Source organism: Simochromis diagramma, unplaced genomic scaffold, assembly GCF_900408965.1.
Source record: "Simochromis diagramma unplaced genomic scaffold, fSimDia1.1 OVJJ01000026.1, whole genome shotgun sequence".
Lineage (NCBI taxonomy): Eukaryota > Metazoa > Chordata > Actinopteri > Cichliformes > Cichlidae > Simochromis > Simochromis diagramma.
Genome location: NW_024386985.1, coordinates 1,958,021 through 1,979,288, shown reverse-complemented (window position 1 = coordinate 1,979,288; position 21,268 = coordinate 1,958,021). Strand labels below are relative to the sequence as shown.

The following is a 21,268-nucleotide window of genomic DNA, read 5'->3' as shown; positions in this document are numbered from 1 at the left end:
TAGATCATGATCAGCAACATAGGCACAAAGGTTCCTCTTGCAAAGAAGCATAAGGGCTGTGCCATGTCATATTGTTCATGATCATGATGATGATAATAATATACATTTTTACATGATATGAAAGTGTCATATTTGTATGTCATTGCTAAAGCAACGTCATGTGTTTACAATACCTAGTGCTCACAAGCCCAGGCATGTCTGAGAGCAAGAGCCGTGTGTGCGAAAGGCATAGACGGTTGCTGTGTAGTAGAGCTGCCACAAATGATTACTTTGATAGTTGACTAGTCACCGATTATTTTTGCGATTAGTCAACTAATCAGATCATGCATCCTTTGGACGTAAAACGTACAGCTTATTGCACCAGCAGCATCTGCTCTTATATAACTATCATTAGCTTACAGCTTTAAGTGTTTAAGGTATGTGCTAACTAAAAATAAAGACAAGATGATAGTTTATTAAATTTTAATGAAATCTGCAGATTGTTTTGGTGAAGTTTAATAAACTCAGCCGTCTGCTAACCGTCTAAAATATAACAGGACACCGGGGTATATTCTCGAGGATCTCACACTTCTGATAATCAGTTGTCTGAGGATTTACTCAGGAACAAATAAAATACTGAAAAAAGCCAAACAATAACAGTTTTAAGTTATCTAAGTGACTCATATATCACGTTTAACCTGAGTAGCGAAAGACAGCGGTGGGTTTGAAAACGATTGGCCGGGAGTCCGGCGTTCTCACGGGCTCTAGTGAGCCTTGAACCCGGCTAGCTATCGAGCTGGTGGGTAACAGACGTCTCCGAAAACGTCGGAGCACTTTTGAAAATATGTGGTGTCTTGATAAACTGAGCAGACATTTGAGGTTTACACAGCTACATTCTCGCCTGAAAATATGTTAAATGTTTATTTTATGACCATGAAAGAATAATAAGAGTAATATTAAAACTAACTAGCTGCCGCCATTGTTGAAAACTGAGCAGGGCCGCGCTATGAATTCTGGGACACAGCTTCTTCTTCGGGGTTTAACGGCAGCTGGCATCCTTGTACATGCAGTGCTGCCATCTTCTGTTTCAGTCCGTTATTACACTCTTAAATCCTACTACTTATTCCTGCGTCTTTTGGGATCTTAGAAAGCTTCAAACGACGCGTCACGATTTTAATATTCGACAACGATTTTGATAGTCGACGTAATCGTGGCAGCCTTACTGTGTAGGGATAAAAGGTGTTTCTGGTTATTTCACAAGTTAGGATGTAAATTTCCTGCAGAAGTCTAAATCGAGCTTTAATATTGAGTAGTAACCAGAAAGTGAAAAATAAATACTAGCAGCCATATAAGCTGTGGTTGGCTGGAGAGTGATTCTTTTCTTAACAATGCAGCCCTGTAGTGTTCGTGAGTATCGGGAGTTTTTTTCAAACCATATTTGAGCATGTTACACATGACTAGTGCTAATGAAGAGCTGTAAAGGCCGAGAACGGCTGAATAGTCTTGTGTTTGCTAAAAAACAAACAAACAAAAAACTCAAGAAACTAAGCACTCCAGGATTTTAAAAAGAAGAGAGCCTCATCCAAGAGACACTTTGATGTTGATGTGTCTTCACTTAACAAGCAGATTATTTGTTTAACCACCGAAGCTGGCACAGAGTGGGCAAATCAGGATGGTGGTCTAAAAGCACCAAGAACTAATAGTTTGTTCTGCACCGAGGATGGAAATGCGTTTTATTTATTTATTTATCTTTAAGGGTTTTAAGCTATGAATATTGCAGATGTGTTAGTCTAGCCCCAGAATAAAAATACAAACATGGAAATGTGTTTGAGCCTTTAAACATCAATAGCTACGCCGTCTTTTGCGATGTTGTTGCTGCTAATATTTTTGGTGGCGCAGTTTTCTACATGTATTCTGAATCGCTCCAGACTGACTGTAACCTTTGTCTTGCCTTTGCTTTCGGTGTGTCATTGTGGCAGCACAATAGGAGAGAAACAGATTTTCATGTGTGACTCTGTCTGGTTTCAGAAGAATTGGACACGTTATACAGTGAGAGATGATTTGAAATATGGTTTCCTTTAAATCATCCCATCCCCCACTGCCTGAATTTTCTTTCTGCTGCTCTGAAAATAGAGCCAAACCGTCAGGTCTCAGAGACAGAGAGAGAGGCTTTAAATAGGAATGAGCCCCATTTTATCTGCACTGGTGCAGAGTAGAATCAGAGCAGCAGACATCACAGCTTGGGTCTCCTTTACGCATGATGCAGAAATACCTTTAGAGAACACCAAACCTAAATGGTGTATATTATTGTCACGGAGTGGGAGAGACAAGGTGTGCAGTGGCAGTTTGTTTGAAGTTCAGTTTCATTGCATGCACCTGCCATTTTATAAAGGCTCCTCTGGCACATACTTTAGCAAAATAGAGTGTTCAGACTGTTCCAGTAAGGCCAGCGGCTCCTTTTGTTCACACAGCCTGTGGCTGTTCATATCCTACCAATCCTCATAAAATACAGAGAAAACGACAGGCAATGTGGCAGAATGCTGTGCTGTAACCATACCACTAATGTCACACTTTACTGCACGTAATACCACTGTAATGAAAAGCGGCGATTCCTTTTTTTTCTTCTAATAGTGCTGGGAACCATTGGGGAATTTTTGATATATATCTGCAGATACTGTGGCCAGTAGTCAGTGCTACAGTCTGATTTAATGGTCATTATTTGTGTGGTGAATTTACCTAACAAGTGTATTAATCTTGAATCACTGGTTTGGTATTAAATTTGATTGGTTTTGTATGACCTGCGCGCCAAGTGATTGCTGCTTATCCGGTCTTTAAGTCTGACGTCACTAGCCTTGTCTGGGCTCAAACTCTGCTGCAGGTCTCTAAATCAAACTATCATTGTGGCATCACTGACAGTTGTTGTAAGTTTAACATCGAGACATCCATGAAAACGGAATTTATGACATTTAACGGAGTTAGAAATTAGCAGGATGTTAGCTTGCTAGCTTCCATTTAAATACAATATAGCATGTCCTGACTGAGGGATTTTGGAAACAAATTAAGACGTACAGCTCTGTTATCACTTCCGACATAAATGAAGACAGAAAACTAAACAGCAGTGACGTTTGTAGGGTTACTGAAATTTGGCTAGCTGCTATATAACAATGTGCTACGTGACTGCTAGCGACACAGCTATGTTAGCATAATATAAACACGCTAACTTTTTTCCACTCGATAAAAGTTAACGTGAGGATTCTCAGTGGTCAGGAACAAATGTAATCGCATGGCAGGATGCTGTAAAAGGACCAAACTTCAGCCAGGAGAACAACTGAGATAATCCATCCACAATACAACGTTAGTCATTCATATACTGCTGCATGGGCTGGGCTGTAGTTACATCCTAAGGTTTTAAAAACTGAGCTTTAAAATCAATAGCGGTAATAAAAGCCGAGAGAGGCCGACAGTGATCACTGGCTGTTTTTAGGGGCTTTTTGAAATTAAATAGAAGAAGATACAAAACATTAAACATGTTAAGATTACAAAAGCCATATTAAACGCAGACTACTTTGGGCCCGGAAACAGGATTCGTCACGTCATCACTTAAAGACTGGATTGATACATACGTGAGCTTTTGAAACAAATGTTCTAGAGGGGAAATGTCTCGGTACCATAGCAGTTGTTGTCCATCAAGTTTAGAAAGGGCTGTAACTGTGCCAACACAGGATATTTTATTAAACATGCAGTGCTTTAACACAGAGTTAGAATTTGGGAATTTCTGTTTTTGTTTTTCAGTTTTAGTGCTAGTTCTTCCTTCTCCCCTTGGTGTTTGTCTGGAACAGTTGCATGAAGTCTACCAGAAAACTATCCTCTGCTCTCGCTGCGTCACCTCTGTAAACACTTTCCAAATGACTTTTTTTGGCTAAACAGCTAGTTTCTGGTCTTACTGAATAACACAACACTTTGCATCGTCATCATTTCATAGTATGGGTGTTCCACCACTGATCTAGCAAATTTCAACCAGTGATGAACTTGACACTCACCAAAAGGCCTGTAGATTTTTCCAGTCGCATGAGCTCAGTGGTAAACAACACAACCTTGACGCTTTCTCTGTCACTTGTTCAGGATGTGGAACTGAAAAGAACATCGTTGCCACAATTCTTTAGAGGTGAAATGTTTGGACTGCGAGCGGTTACTACTCTGTAGAATATTTTCACAAACTTTTCATTCATCAGTCTGGGCAATCAGCTAGGAATTTGTCATTCATTTGACTAAACAGCTGAGTAGTAAGTGGCACAACAAAACATTTTTTAATTACTTTTAACTTGAGTGATGATGCAAGCAGTTTATTGACCTGAGTATTTAGAAATGTTCTGCACTGCTCAGAGAGGAAATTATGTGTGAAGATTGCTATCTGCAGTCCATGGGATTGCAGTGTGTGTGGTGTAGCACAGTATCCTGTGATAGACACAAACTGTGTTGAAAAGGGGCACCAGTAGTGCAGTCTTAAAACTTGCAGTCCTACTTCATTGTTACCAGAGAGTAAAATTTGTTGTTTGTGTTAGTGTTGAAAATAAAAAGGTTTTATGTTATTTTTTAGTAACTGTTTGGTTGTATTTTACACTATTGAAGTCTTTTTTTTATGATAAGCATCATAAAATAAAGTGTTTTCTTCATAATGTAGGAGATGCAATCTCAAATAAAACATGATTAAAAGGCAGTTGAAGTGAATTCCTTCTTATTGATTGGGGCCTTGTGGATGGATGGATGTCAGCTGATGAACCAAAGCAAATCTAATTTATTAGCGATATTGATTTCATATTGTGAAGGTCAGCCCCACATGCCCACCTGCCCCTTTATTCTTGTTGGTGTGATTTCAGTCTTGCTTCCTCTGGAGCAACTTCATGGTCATGGCACAGGTCACATGCAGCAGTAATAGTCCTGTCCTGATTTTTGTTGTTGTTGTTGTTGTTTGTTGGGTGGGTGGGATTATTGATTGTATGATTGTGCGTGAGTGTGTGTGTGTGTGTCTCCTACCCTCCCCCTCTCTCCTTGAGCAGTAACCAGATCTAACATTTACTGTACAGGCCAGTCTGCCACTGGCAGCACAGAGACAGAGAGACAGAGGGAGAGAGGCGAAGGGAAAAAATGTAGAGCCAGAGATTCCCTTCTCCTCTCCCATCCCCCCCTTTACTCTCCCACACTGTCAACACAGAGGCTCCTGGCTACCGCTCATGGCTCCACAGCGCCACTGCAGTGGAGTGGTGGTAGAGAGAACTACAGCTCACTGTTTACAAACTAACAGCACTGCTGTCAGGAGGGATTTGAGCAAAAGGTCTGAATGATCTCTGACAGGACCGTTTACAGGTTCCCCGTTAAAGAAGCACAGCAGCAGGTGGCTGAAATTATACTCTGCTTTCATGGTTATTGATCGAGGCTCCTGGCTGCAGCTCCAGTCTTAATGTGAGCACCACACATTACCAGTAACTGTAAGCTTTAATACCACATAATGTAGATTCAACATATATCAATTAGCTTTTGTCAAATAGGCAACAATTCTGTCCGGAGATGGCTGATATGAGCGTCTTCCTGTTTTTGAGGAATGTATTGGAACAATCATACTGTGCTCTTATAAGATCATAGTTTTTCAGTGTTGGGCAGCTACAGTTGTCAAATAAACCAAAGGTGCGTTTGCCTTTCACGTATCCCACTCTAGAACTACATGACTTATGGAAATAGAACTTTTTAGTTCCTGGGTCACTATACAAATGTGATGTAGTTATTTAGGCCTAATTAAAGTGTGCTGCTGCTGAAGCAGTTGACCTCAAAGTTGCATTTCAGTGAAGAAGCAGTTGCTTTAAATTAGCACTGGGTGAGATTTATTTGTATAATATGCTACAGACTGACTGCGCTGCTTTGTATTGATCCTTTCTCAGTTAAAATGGTGCACTGGTATCTTTAATAGGTGGAGAGACTGAGAGAGATGGAAGTAGCTACCTAAATAGACATATAGCAAGGTGCTGTCGGGTAGAATGAGGGCTTGCCACCTTGTTTTGTCACTTTATAATTTTCTAGCTTGTTAACAGTTTACTGGACAAATGAATACTTTCTTGCAGGATGCACAGACCTGGTAAACTACTTTAATTTCTTCAGTTTAATTACTCTAAAGCCCAAGACGAGGGTGTGCACAGCTCGTGTGTCCTTAAAAACAAACAAAGTAAGAAGGATTCACTGTGTGGCTCCATTTAGCAATTGAGCTTCACAAGATGATTAAACTCAGAGTCGAGTTGACAAACGTCACAAAAAACCCTTTAAAGAGAAACAGATCCATTCAATTCGCAACCCTAAATATCACCAGCTGAGTCGGTTTCAGTGCAGTCTTGAGTAGGCTGTCATGAATTTGCTCATTTTTTCCTACCGTTGTAGGTTGTTCTTTTGGATTGTGCTACATCATATCAAATTATATAATATATTCAGGGGTTGTTTTTTTTTTTTTTTTACCAGTATTTTGTCCACGACTTTCCGATACATGATTACAAAATAGCTTGAGTGTAGTGGTGTAACTAGAGATGTGATCAGTAGTGGAAGCAGTAAAATTACTTTTTAAGGATCTTGCACAGAGCAGTTTATTTTTGTGTCATTGTTGTATTTTTCAGAGGCTGGTTGTCACACGTTACGTCAAGAAGGCCAACCGCAAAGTACATGGGTGTGGCTTGTTTGAGAAGTTAGCTTGCAGTATAACACTGTAGTAAAGTGGAAGTGAAAGCAGTCTGACAGCTGCATATGATTTAATTATAATAAGAGGTCTAATTTAACACAGTGTGTCTGTGGTAGTGCCGTTTCATGGGGCTGCAGCAGGAACGGCTCATTTCAGCCCCAACAAAGTGTTGCTACTTTTGTAATTATGCTGAAAAGCTCAACTCTGAGATGGTTTCCATTATTTTGTCTGCCTGCAGTTTATCTGCCCCCTCAAAACAATCTGTTTGCTGACAGTTGTCTCTGTGGAAAACACAATCCTCTCTCTTGGAGACAGAGGGTCCAGGCACAGATAAGTATCGCTGAGCCAACATGCCAGAGAACAACACCACCTCTTCTTCATCTGCTGTCTCCTGGGTTATGAACACATCCCCAGACAGCTCAGCCATGGCACCCCTGTTCTCCAGTGAAGCTGATGCAACTGACTCGCCTTACTTTGTCGTTGTTGTCGTTACACCGGATTCTTGAATACCATTTTGTGGAGCTTCAGCAGAAATCGTCAGTGAAACGGTGTATCTCGGGAAGGGCGCGTACTTTTTAGTTCAATAACCGCAGAAATTTTCAAGCATCTCGTTTTGGAACCGCAACGCTGCCTGACAGACTCACCACACACATGTTGAAGGGTAGAGCTGTTAGTCAGCTGCATTTACATGTGACAGAATGTCTTATTTTCCTCTCACACAGTGCACAGCCTCGGTTTAACATTGCACATGTGCAGACTGCTCATTTACAGGTACTCACTGTCACACAGTGAACAGTTCAGACAGAGACAGAAGTGGATTTGCTGCAGGAGAGTGAGCACTTGCACCTGGCAGCCAGTACTGGCCACATATCCAGAAAGTTGTTGAAGTACACGTTACTCAGCTCGTTTTTGAGAAGGGGGGGGGGGGGGGGAACTGAACAAAAACAAAAAATTCACATAGTCCAATATCGTCCTGCTGTTCCCAATAAATAAAATGGAAGATTATCAGTGCTTGTGGCTGCTGTTGCAATCTCATCAATTTTGTGATCTCATTAAAAATTAGGAGATATAAAATCAGGTCAGATCGTTTGTTTCTCTGGCATAAATTAGGGATTAATAAATGACCGTGGTTAGCACCGTTGCCTCACAGCAATGAAGGTTCTGGGTTTGAATCTGCTGGCCAGCGAGGACTGTATGTAGGGCTGCGCGATATGGCCTAAAATCCATATCGCGATATAATTTGAAGCGTATGCAGTAACGATATATTCTTTTCTTCTGTATACCGTATTTTCCGCACTATAAGGTGCACTTAAAATCCGCCAGCGTGCCTTCCCATATGGAAAAGATATATATAAATCTTATAAAGTTTGTATCTGTCTTGTGTGAAACTTGTATAAAAAGCATATAAGAGTGAAAACAGATATAAGATCCCTTGAAAAATTATATAATGAAACTTGTATGTTTTGGATACTTACTAAAACAATGTATGAAAGTAATGAGAAAGTGGCCACTTTCATGAGTAAATCATGTAAGCCTTATATGATTTACTCATGAAAGTGGCCACTTTCAAGAGTAGTCACATATAAGTTTTTACTATTTCTTTTCCATATGGGTTATAATCCGGTGCGCCTTATATATGAATTCTGGTTGTGCTTACTGACTGCGAACGATTTTATGTGGTACACGGCGCTCAAAAATCTGTCAAATGTTTTACTACAACTTTGGTAAGCTACGAAGCCGTACCGCTTGATGGATTGTCGGAGCATTACGGCTACCGTAGTCAGGAGCCTCACGGAGTAATCTGGGTCCAAAACTCCGTCTGCTTCAGGTCCCAAAGTCAATGAACACTGCGTCTTCACTGAGAGTTAAAAACTGTCAAAATTCTTTCATCTTTAATAAAACAGTCAGTGTTGCTGCTTTACCAGGTGTAACAATTAAGTTTAACTTCCAGGCATTCATGAAAACAGGATTTATTAAATACAACAGTGTTAGAAGTTAGCAGGAAGTTAGCGGAAGTTAGCACGCTAGTTTCGCTAGTTACCTAAACATGATATAGCATGTTCATGACTGAGAGATTTCTAAAAAAAATTAAAACGTACAGCTCTGCTATCACTTCCAACATAAATGAAGACAGAAAACTAAACAGCAGTGACTTTTAGGGTTACTGAAGTTGGGCTAGCTGGTATATAATGATGTGCTATGTGATCGCTAGCGACACAACTATGTTAGCATAACAAACACAGTGAAGCAGGAGGATGAGCGCTAACTTTTTTCTACTCAATAAAAGTTAAAGTGAGTGTTCCCGATGGTTAGGGACAAATGTAATCACATGGCAGGATGCTGTAAATGGACCAAACTTCAGTCAGGAGAACAACTGAGATAATCCATCCACTATAGAAGGTTAGTCATTATACTGCAACAACATGGGAATAGAGCAGCTGCGAGAGAATTCAACATTAATAAATCAATGGTACGGAAGTGGAGGAAGTGCAGTTTTTGGCTTTCCTCATATTCCAAAACGTGCTTCGTCTCTTTGCTATTACTGTCGCCGCATAATTTGCAGATGATATTGTTTGCAGCCGCTGCAATGCTTTTGACCAAAACAGGCGAAGCTGTTCATATCGTTTCTACCAAATACAGTTTATACCGCCCACCCCTAACTGTATGTGTGGAGTTTAATGTTGGCTCTGTGGTTCCTTCCTGGTTCTTCTCACAGTCCAATAACGTGCTCATTTGGTTAACCCGACTAACGTCCAACTGACAATTTTGTGTTGTGCCATGGTGCATCTAGCCTCTTACTCGGTAATAGCTGGGGATATGAATTGGATAAGCAGTTAAGAAAATGGTGTTTGGATAGAAATAAAACAAACAACAACAAAAAGGTAGTGGCATCACATTGTCATTTTTAAATGTCCTTTTCTGCCGTTAGATCTTTATCAGAACAGCAGAATGAAAAACAGAATATCTGCTCAAGGAAGAAATCCATGAGTAATTGAATTTTTTGGGATCTGCTCTACTCTACTACAATACTGATGTTTCACAGTTGTAGTGTGTAATTGTGTCTTATTTTTCGTCGCTGCGACCGGTTTATCAGGTTGTCATTAAAGGAAACTTCTCCCCCCTCCCTCAGCTCAGCATCCAGCAATGCTAAGACCACTGCTCAGTGTACGGAGATGTTGAGCTGTTCCAGATGACGCAAGGTTAAAATCCTCTGAAAAGAAATGTGTCCACAGTACCCAGGAGAGTTTCAATCACTTAACTACCATTAAATGCACAGAGAGACTCCTGCTGGGAGGCGGGTGGGGGTGCTCCAGGCGAGGAGCTCCAGGCCTGATTACTCTCTGGGGGAAACAGGCTTTGAACTGGTCCTTGTTTGGAATCGGCTCTCTGCACTTGTTAACCCCGCAGTTGTTAAACTTGCGGTTCCCAGCCATATTAGTTCACACACAAAGGCAACGTCAAATCATGTGACATGTGCTTGGGCGCACACACGAAAGGAGTCCTACCAGCAGAAGTGTTTCTGTCCTGCTGATTTCCTTCCCGCTCGTGTTTTTCAGTCGAGTAGTTTGTAGTGGGCCGGTGCCCAGATGACTGCATCAGATGTTAAATATGTGGTCAGAGGGAACAGAGCAGCTTGGGGTGTGGGCACACTGTGAATAAAACACCAACTGAGAAGTAATTGTAACACATATTAACGTACAGCCAGCATGGTCTGGATCACATCGAAAAAATAAAGACGTCAACTGATGTAAACTAAACAGACTGCTGGTCCAGCTTTAGTTAGCACCAATGCAATAGCATGTGTTTAATCTGCCTGTTGTTAAGATATAAGCTGCAGCCTTTATTTTATTTTATTTTTGTCAGTTTGGTGCTTGTTTTAATTAATGATGTCAGTGTGCCATACATTTAGCCATACAGGCTACTCTTCATCCCTGGCAGGCTGATGGCACAAACAAGAAACGTAAACGCAGAAGGATCTAAGCACAGAGCAAAGTCAGAAGCACATAAATGATCAAACAATGACATAATCAGATAAAATATTAAACAGTAAAAGCCACTTAGAGTGCTCATGAGCATAGCACGACCAGAGTGACTAAAATGCAGACAAACAGTAAAACAATGACACTCCATCAGATGTCTTGACTCACAGGCATGTAGACACGCTTTCTGCCTCTTACCTGTAGTTATTTTAATTTAATTTAATAACTGTACAGTACTCTCTGTATATAGTAATCACTGTCCTTAATGTAAATATGTAAGAAAAATTGTGTATGTTTCTGTTCCGTGTACTGTTTGTTTGTATATGTGTCTTTTTGGCTGCTGTTACAACCAAATTTCCCCTTGTGGGACAATTAAAGGATTATTCTATTCTATTTCTCAGTAAATACATGAATCAGTGCCTCAATGTGATTGTTGTTTTTTTAAAATGTAATCAAATTGCTGGTGCTAAACTTTCTTTCTTACTTCGTTTTAGCCGAGGCCCTGCAAGACGAGGGTCATGTGATCATGTTGTGCACTGAGGCAGCTGTAGGCTATGTACTTTGCTACCAGTGACGTGATTAAGTGTGATCGAGGAGGTCCAGTTTAAAGCTCTGTACATGCGCAAGCTCTGCAGTAATTTCCTTTTCCACAGTAACATCAGCTGTAAACTGACTTTGTGTTTGAGCTTAAATAACTGGTGAGATTTCCCCTTCACTGATGAACCTCTCTCTGTTTTCCAGGCTAGGTGTGTGTGTGTGCTGACCTCATGGTGTAACAGGAGTAAAGATGAGCATTAGCAGTGATGAGGTCAACTTCCTGGTCTACAGATACCTACAGGAGTCAGGTATCCAGCTCCAGTTCTTCTCCTCTTCATGAAAAGCTTTATCGTTTTTGTAATAGTTCTTTGCTTTTCTACCAACATGGCTCATTATAGTTTTCATTAACAGACTTAGTTTTCATCACAACAAATGTGTGTTTTTATTCACTAATGATGATTAAAATGAGCTGTATGAATCAACAGTACTCTTTAAAAGTTTGTTATAAAAAAGTAATTATCATCAACAATTTATCATGTTTTTTTGTTGTGTTTTTTTTTAAGAAGGGACTGAATTAAACACAAATTGAGCAAGAAGACAGTTTGTGATATTTCTAAAAATCGTCTCTTCGAAGATATATAATCATTTATTTGTTTGGGTGGAATTTAATCCTTTTTTTCAGGATCTGTTTTCATTACATTTATAAGACGAGAAATCAGTTTCTTTTTTTCCTTGTCGTACTATAGGCGGTAGGGTAGTCAGCAGATGCCCAAGCTGCCTGTCAGGTTGTTGGGTCATCTTTGTCACTTTGTATACACAACACGGTCAGTGTGGTGCTGCTTGTTGTTTAAAAGCAGAATATAATGACGCCATTGTAAACAAGAGTGCTTAAAAGAGGACAAACAGCACAGGCTGCCCGCAGTGTTTTAGACAGACGTCATCACACAGTCAGAATGAATCATACAGCCGGACCGGTGTCTGTCCATCGCTTAATCAGATGGGTCGAAATAACATCATGCCTACCACCTGTGTTGTATGGATTTAGGGAAACAAGGAGAAACCAGGAGAAAAGCGGTGAAGGTTAAGGAGGCCCTTAGCTTGTTAAGCGATGTATCAATCACAGTTTTTAATGTGCAGCTTTTGTCTGTCAAAAAAAGACAAAATGGTCACCTCACATTCTGCGCCACTACAGTTTGTTTTTACTGCTTATGTGCAGCAAGTCTATAAGATGAGCCCCCAGTTTGGTGTCCCAAACACCAAATACACACTAACTGAATAGTGTCACTTTGCAATTTGTCTTTTCTAAATAGCAACTAAACCAAACTACATAGCAACATGCTAATGACCTCGTGCTGCAGACGGACCAGATGTGCTGTTGGTTCAAGTTTTATCTGTGTATATCTTCTTCCTGTTCTATGATGGTGTTTGTCTCTGCCCGTTATTGAGAACAATTTAACCTTCATGCAGTGTCTTCCTTGTGCCAGTGTGTTTATATGGGTCTAACCACAGCACTAGCTAGCTACCAGGTCAACTAGCCCAACTTCGCCCACCGCCCAAACTCTGCTGGTATTTAGTCACTCAGGACGTGGTACGTAGCTCTAGATGTTAAACGGCTAGCTAACTTACCGCTAACTTCCACCTCTTCTAAATCCTCTTTTTTTGAATGCCTGGACGTTGAACTTTAACACCGGGGAAAACAGGCACTCATCATTCAATTGGTGCGGAAAGAATTTGGACTGGTTTTAACCCTTAATGCTGCCTTAGTGTTAATTGTCAATGTGGTAAATAGTAAGATCATTAAGAGCCATTTGCATTTCGTTTTATATAAGTTTGGTCCTGACTTGAAGTAAAGGCAGAAGTTATCTGGAATAACCATTTTGCAGACATCACAGCAGAAATGACAGATTAGCTATGGACCATCATAAGGATGATCATTTAGATGGTTGATCAGATATATTTGAACTGGAGCCGATCTGTTGGAAGGCAACACTTTGAGGATGTAACCAAAGGCAGACTTAAACAAAACTGCTCTGCTGCCGAGTGATGAGGAAAACTTTGGCTGCAAAGAGTGGGACCTGTTGAGATCAGACTCGTTGTGTACACAGATGAGTCGTCTCAGCTGTGGATCTACAACTAATGAATCAGAGGTTTTGAGAAATATTATTAAGAGAAGGAGAAGTAATTCGACCAGCTCTAAAATTAAAAGGGTGACCAGCTGTCTAAATGAAGGATGAGCTTAACAATAATCACATGATAACAGAAAAATATCCACAGCTTCTTACATTTAAGCAAATATGGGCGGTGATGAAATTAGTTGGCAAGTATTTCTGGATTTGTGTTCTCAGATTTTGCCTTCGGGGCCAGCGTTGCAGCCAGCAGATATATGGATAACTGATACCCTGAGCCAAAAGCTTCTTGTTCTGTATTTATAGTCCAACAATGAATGAAGATAAATCATCATTACAAGAGAGCTGATGGTTATGAGATTTAACTTCAGTCAAAGCTTTTGTCCTGTTTCTCCACACATGGGTAGCTAAAATTTACTCAAACATAAATGGTCAATATTAACATTTCTATTACCGTTTATATCCTAATGAGAGGATGTACATCAGAACAGAAAGACGGAGATGTCTGGATTAGATCATTCCATTTGTTTATGGGATACCTTTTAAACGTCACCACGTTTGTACAAAAGCACTTTTATGCCTACATGTCAGTGGCAGCCATAAACAAAGCCTTGTATGTCTGACCAGTTCCCGTGAACGCAGCATCTCAGCAGTAGGTCAGTCCACTATTTAGGTCTAGATGTTACCTGCAGATTGACAGAGGTCAGGGGGGCATGCGGTTGTGACGCAGCAGTTCTTGTTCTCCAACAGCAACGACTTCACAAACATGTTACTAACAAGTCAGAGGTCGAGCATTTTCTTCATTAATACGTCGACTCTGCGGAGGGTCAGTAACTTTCATCACCACAAAAACTTAAGGAAAAAAGGGTTGACTTTTATTTAAAAAAAGTGTTAAAAGGCAATTAAGACTGAAAAAACCGCCACAACTTGTAGTTCTTCACTGTGTTGAAATCGAAGGGAGTATTATTTACTAATATTCTTTTCTTCTCCTCTTTAGGGTTCTCCCACTCAGCATTTACCTTTGGCATAGAGAGCCACATTAGCCAGTCCAACATCAATGGTGCTCTGGTTCCCCCTGCTGCCCTGATCAGCATCATCCAGAAGGGCCTGCAGTACGTGGAGGCTGAAGTCAGCATAAATGAGGTGGGACACAAACAAAGACCCTTTAACATCAGATAATAATTCAAGTCTTTCTTAAACGGACTATCAGGATGTCATCCCCATATTAATCTGATATCAAAGGGAATCTGTAAATGTAATATAGACAGCTTCCTGTCAGCTTCTTTCACCAGCTTCTTGTCTTCCTCTGTGTTTCCGCTCCAACTCGATTTCTTCTCTGGCTCCGCAGGACGGCACGCTATTTGACGGCCGGCCCATTGAGTCCCTGTCCCTGATCGATGCGGTGATGCCGGACGTCGTTCAGACGAGGCAGCAGGCTTACCGGGACAAAATGGCCCAGCAGCAGGCTGCAGCTTCAGCGCCGGCGTCGACCACTGGGGGCACTATCGCTGGCAATGCCAAGAACGGAGAGAATACTGCCAATGGGGAGGAGAATGGAGCCCATGCCTTAGCAAGTGAGCGAAATGATTCGTATGATTTTTGGGATTGGGGAATTCTTTTAACAGAGACTTGTATTTATGTTATCAATTAAAATGATGGAATATTATTACATTTTTTATGTATTCACTCATTGAATTTTGTGGTTTTTCATGCCTGATCCATCAACTCTGTGTTCAGATAATCATGCTGACCTGATGGAAGTGGACGGCGATGTAGAGATCCCTCAGAACAAAGCCATGGTCTTGAGGGGCCACGAGTCAGAAGTCTTTATTTGTGCCTGGAACCCAGTCAGCGATCTGCTGGCATCAGGGTGAGCCTTCCTTCCACTTTTGTACCACGTTAATGTTCAAGTCATGAAGCAAACAAGCTGAAAAAAGAGACTAAACATGAATTAATGCTTAGTGCCAGTTTGACCTGAATGTAGTCTTAGGACTTGCCTGGTTGTCTCAGTGCACCATCTGGTGGTACAACTTGGTATTACATGAAAGTGCAGCACAACCCTATTTTAATTTCAGTCAAGATCACATCAACACTTAATGCAGATGTTCTGCCCATACATGAGCAATAAAGTGATGCTTCAGATTTATTACAGAGATCTTTGCTTTGTACAAATGATATGTAAGGATGTGCTGTAATGTTGTAGGTTACTTTTTCAGATGGCAGTCTGATGTGTGTGTGTGTGTGTGTGTGTGTGTGTCTCAGGTCTGGCGATTCGACGGCTCGTATTTGGAACCTGAGTGAGAACAGTACAAGCAGCTCCACACAGCTGGTCCTGAGGCATTGCATACGAGAGGGAGGACAAGATGTCCCCAGCAACAAAGACGTCACCTCACTAGACTGGAATGTGAGTACACACAGGCACACACAAACACACCGAATGTAACACGAATCACCCTGCTCGTGTGGATTAAGTCACAATCTGTAACCTCGAGAAGTTTGTGGGATATTTTCGAATTTCAAAGGGCTGCTTGATGTGTTTTCTAAAAGGATTCTGGTAGTTTGGTGTCATTTTTAAACCCCTTTTTGATGAATCAGAGATACACTTTTGTTGCTAACGCTTATTGTTGTGAACACCTCAGCACGAGATATGCATCCTAAAACAAAAACAGGCTAAGCACAGGCTGCACCCCACGCACAGTCCTGTCAGCAGTGCCCTCCAAGAGTGTGGTAGTAATAACGTTTGATGTTAGATAAGATATAAAAAGATATGTGAAAGAAAAAGAATCCACTATCAACTTTAATTTAAGGCTCCTGCTGTGCATTTTGCTACTTTACGAAATAGGCTGATTGTCACCACTGTTGTGTGGCAGTAGATGGATGGTTCATTCACTCATGTTTTTTGAACGTTTCTGCCTATGAGCATTTGCCTGGGGTTGAGCATTTAAGCCTCGCCTCTTTATCAGGTAATATGTAATGCAGTCACAATCCCAGCCATTTAATGAGAGCAGCGGGATTAGCCAATCAGCATCATAGATGAAACCTAAGCATCGTCAGCTGCCTGTCAGTGCTATTGTTCAACCAGGACACGCCAGTGCGTTTTTATTACGTTGCATCAGTCGACTCTGGCAAAAGCAGCATGTTGCCATGGCAGTGCATTAGCTTCAGGTGGGATATTGTTGTTCTGTAGTGACTGCTCAATCAGAACTTAAAGAAAGGAAGTATCAGTAAAACATGGAGGCCTGTGTTGGTGCTTCCGGAACTGCCCCATGTGTCTTTATTTGTGATCGCAGAGGATGGCAGCAGCTGACCGAACTTTACAGAGTAAACTCAGGTTTTTTAATGTGCGCATGTTTCTCCAGTCACTTTGGCCTGGCCTCCATGCTCCAGCAAGACAGCATGCCCACACCCACTCTATCAACCAAAACTTTAAGCAGTCACAAAATCCAGGAAGTCTTACTAGCCAGATCAGTCACCAGATTGAGACTGTGGCGAGGGTGTTGAAATCCTCGAGGCCTATTAAAGCATTTCCAAAGAAGGTACTAAACAGGTTTTTTTAACCATCTTATAAAATGACAACATTTAGGTAGATATAAAGAGCAAAGTACTGAATTGTCAGCGTGTGCTGAGTATTTTAACCGTTGGAGTTATCAGACGATGCATTCTTCCTTCAGTCCAGCCTCTGGGACATAAACCAGAGCCAAAGGCAGAGTCAGAAATTTCCTGGAAAGCATCCACGCTGATGGAGAAAACAGACCTCTGTTATAACACCAGCTGACGCTCATTCGACCTGAAATATTTGGACACATACTGTAACTGAAGAACAGGACTTGGGTCAGTAAATGTGTCGAAATCAGGCTCTCATTTATATGGAAACATCTCTCTCTCTCTCTGGCAGAGCGAGGGCACACTGTTAGCGACGGGCTCTTATGACGGCTTTGCCAGAATATGGACAAAAGATGGTGAGATGGCTTTAATTGATGTTACATTCACACTTATTAATGTGGTGTAATCGCTGGAATGCTTTGGGAATTGTGACGTGAATAGTTTGCCACATGCTTTTTAGTTAATCCTTGAACAATGCTTCCATCTAGAGGCAGGTTTACAGAATGCAGTTATTTTTTTCCCCTGCACTGTATTTCTTTTCAGGCCTTTAAATCCGTTTTTGCATTTAAAGCTGACACGTGTTGTTCTCTTGTTGTGCTCCACAGGTAACCTGGCCAGTACTCTCGGCCAGCACAAAGGTCCCATCTTTGCCCTTAAGTGGAACAAAAAAGGCAATTTTATCCTGAGCGCAGGCGTAGACAAGGTAAACCTGTAAATCAGCTCCAACGAGAAATAACTTTAAGAATAGTTTGTTATTGTCTCACGAGGTAATATTTTACTGCAGTCACACTAAGTGTACATGTCTCCTGACAGACAACAATCATATGGGATGCCCATACAGGAGAAGCCAAACAACAGTTTCCTTTCCACTCAGGTAAACAGACGAGACGCACAACAAAACTAAAAAATATTTTTTGTTCCTGTCTAATATTCCTCTCTCCATCCGCCCACAGCTCCGGCACTTGACGTGGACTGGCAGAGTAACAACACGTTCGCCTCCTGTAGTACAGACATGTGCATCCACGTCTGTAAACTGGGGCAGGACCGACCCATTAAAACATTCCAGGGACACACAGTGAGTAGATTTGTGTTCATGTGCATCTTCCCAAAGCAAAACACACCGTTCACATATATAATGCTTTAGCTAACCTTCGTCTCCTCTCTGCTTCCAGAATGAAGTAAATGCAATCAAGTGGGATCCCACAGGAAACCTCCTAGCCTCCTGCTCAGATGATATGACGCTGAAGGTGAGTCGCATCGCTGCAGCTCCTCACTTCCAAATGAAGAACTTGATGATGATGACAAGAGATTAAAACATTTAGGAAACAGCTGAGCTATAAATCAGCATTCAGGCATTACAGTAACTTTCTAACCATTAAGACGTTCTGTAGGCTTCTTGAATGCAATGGTTAAATTTTAATAATTAGTTCAACTAAAATAGAAAGCTTTTAACTTTCTTTGGGATTTTGCTTCTCTTCAGATCTGGAGTATGAAGCAGGACGCCTGTGTCCACGACCTGCAGGCACACAGCAAAGAAATCTACACCATCAAATGGAGTCCCACTGGCCCTGGAACAAACAATCCCAGCGCTAACCTCATGCTAGCCAGGTGTGTGTGTGTGTGTGTGTGTGTGTGTGTGTGTTAGAAACCCAAGAAGTAATTAAGGACACATCAGGACACTTCAGCTCTGACAAGACTTGATTTTAAACATTGATTTAAATGGAAATGATGGTGTGTTGAACAGCCTGCTATTGCCTGTGGCAGCTGATCCATTGTGTGCACGGCCTTTTTAATACTGTCTGGTTTATCTACATGTCGCCGCTGACTGAGCAACACCTCTGACACTCAGTTTAGAAAGCTAAAAGTATACACATTCAAATTAAAAAGGGCTGGTGTTTATATAACGCTTCTCTAGTCTTTACTAGTGCTTTATTCTCTACACTTGAACTGCCTCACATCCGTCATCAGTGTATAATCATCTGCTGTGCAACTAGCTAATGAGCTAACTAGCTAATAATAAACATATGTTTGACTCAGCATTAGCTTGTCCATATGGAACAGTGTTGTTTCCGAGCTAAATCAACTCCAAGTTTTACAAAGCGCTCAGGTTTTAAATTAACACAGGAGAGTGAAACGTGTTGCAGTTTGTGCCAAAGTGAAAGCTGCAGTTCAGCACATTTTCCCCTCAATGTGAGATATTTATGAACCCGCCCCTCCTTCCACAGCGCATCATTTGATTCCACCGTCCGTCTTTGGGACGTGGATAGAGGCATCTGTATTCACACGCTGACCAAACACCAGGAGCCCGTCTACAGCGTGGCTTTCAGCCCTGATGGTCGCCATCTGGCTAGCGGCTCCTTTGACAAATGCGTGCACATCTGGAATACACAGGTAGGAGGAGGACGGTGTATGTACTGTTCGAAGGTCTGAAATAAAACAAGTAGTTAGATTAAAATAACGCTTGTTTGCACTGTGCCTGCAGACGGGAGCTTTAGTCCACAGTTACAGAGGGACAGGGGGAATCTTTGAGGTTTGCTGGAATGCAGCGGGGGATAAAGTGGGAGCCAGCGCATCAGACGGATCTGTAAGTCCACACACGACTGTTTTTTAATGATTTTTTGTGATCGATTCAGTCTAACGGATGGACCTCTGCTCTGTTCCAGGTGTGTGTATTAGACCTTCGGAAATAGTGCTGCCGTTTGTTGGAAGCCATGGACCGACCATGAATGTGTACATAGCCAAATGACTGTCCCTGCCTGCCCTGCCCTGCGTACTGCTCACGCTTACGACTTCGGCCCCGCCCACCGACAAACAGGAAGCAGGGAACAGGAACAGGAAGCAAGCACCCGACACAGCAGGTCCAGACACGGGGGTGAACAGACAGACGGACAGACACAGATGGATAAACGTGCTGATGGAAGCGGCCCTCTCTGTCTGCGCAGACTCTTAAAGAGATGCAGGAGGGACACGGCGAAAAAAGAAAAAAACAAAAGAAAAAAACAAAAAACAAAACTGATAGACAAAAAAAAAAAAAAAAAAAAAAAAAAGAAGTTACAGATCCGTATATGTACCAAAATTTGGAAGCTGTTTTGCTTTTTTCGATCTTTAAACCATGCTCATCGTCATCAAAATGAAAAGTATGAAAAAAGTGTTGATCTTTGTTACTAGTCGGATCTCATCGTGCGGACATATCTCCACCACAAAAATAGGATGGCACTTAGTTTTTTTTAAATTTCAGAACTCTCGTTTCAATGTTTTTATATTTTCTATCTTCGGGGGGGGGGGGGCGGGGCGGGAGGGGGGCTTGGTGAGGTTTTACAGGTTTAGGAGGACGACAGACACACAAAACAGACACACTCGAACACACAAACACGCACACCAAACCGTTACGAAGAGCAGCGTCCTCGCCACGATTTCCAAACAGTGCAGCAAAGCGACGGCTTTTCCTTCTTCATGTGTTTCAGCGATTTCCACTTGCAGCTGGGAGTAGGCCTCATGGTTAAATGCAGTTCTTAATACATAGACACACTCTAGTTCCCCCTCTGTGCCTCCATGCAGGCACATGGCATTGATAACACGCTTTAAAACGGGTCAGGATTCTTTTACCCCGCTGATCAAAACTTTCTGTTGTCTTCAGTTTTTTGAAACTTAACAGCAACAGGAATTTCCAACTCAAACACACAGTTATCGAGGTGTCATTTGGCAATTTTAACACTGCAAACATCTCTAATTGGATTCAACTTCAGCTGTCTGAGACTGAAAGAGTGAGAAAATTCGGCATCACGTTTCAGTGTCCGTGCTGCCGGAGGCAAGAAAAAAACCTGCAGAGGGCCGAGCCAAAGAAAACAGAGTAAAGTGTTACACAGTTAAACGTGGAAGATGATCCCAGAATGGAAAAGTTTCCATTTTCATTAGCTTGAAGAATTAAAGTTAGATTGTGTGCAAGTTTAGCTGTGCAGCTACTTGTTTCAGCTAGTTTTATTCTGGTACCAGTGACGCTGATGTAAACAGGCCGTTTTCAAACACCGATCAGTCTGACTGTTAACAGGAAGTGTGCGCATACCACGGGCCCTTTTCACATTAAATTTAAATGAGACTTTTGAAAATCCGCAAGTGACCAGTGCTGTTGCCGGCATTTGTGCACGGTGTGTATAATTCCACTGTTAGGTGGACTACGTGAAGTAGAAATTTCAGGATAAGAAACTGGCAGAAAGTCTGTGGTAGGGAGTAGCTTTGGATACCGCCTCGATCTGATCATGCTACCTGGTGAGCGAGGTCAGTTGTGGCTTTCCTAGCTTGGTTCTGAAAACAGTAATTATTTGGCTTTG

At 41.6% G+C, this 21,268-nt stretch overlaps 1 protein-coding gene across 1 annotated transcript in view; it reads left to right on the top strand.

Annotated features, from left to right (window-relative positions):
- The window catches only part of tbl1xr1a (tbl1x receptor 1a), a 47,431-nt gene extending 27,479 nt beyond the window's left edge, over positions 1-19,952 (top strand). The window contains exons 3-16 of the mRNA XM_040039875.1: positions 11,416-11,519; positions 14,335-14,480; positions 14,686-14,911; positions 15,075-15,207; positions 15,600-15,741; positions 17,233-17,296; positions 17,546-17,643; positions 17,754-17,814; positions 17,894-18,015; positions 18,113-18,187; positions 18,421-18,548; positions 19,166-19,331; positions 19,423-19,524; positions 19,604-19,952. Coding sequence (XP_039895809.1) covers positions 11,462-11,519; positions 14,335-14,480; positions 14,686-14,911; positions 15,075-15,207; positions 15,600-15,741; positions 17,233-17,296; positions 17,546-17,643; positions 17,754-17,814; positions 17,894-18,015; positions 18,113-18,187; positions 18,421-18,548; positions 19,166-19,331; positions 19,423-19,524; positions 19,604-19,630 — 1,548 coding nt within the window. The 5' untranslated portion in view covers positions 11,416-11,461 and the 3' untranslated portion in view covers positions 19,631-19,952. The remainder of the gene's footprint in view (positions 1-11,415; positions 11,520-14,334; positions 14,481-14,685; positions 14,912-15,074; positions 15,208-15,599; positions 15,742-17,232; positions 17,297-17,545; positions 17,644-17,753; positions 17,815-17,893; positions 18,016-18,112; positions 18,188-18,420; positions 18,549-19,165; positions 19,332-19,422; positions 19,525-19,603) is intronic.
- The last annotated feature ends 1,316 nt before the right edge of the window (positions 19,953-21,268 follow it).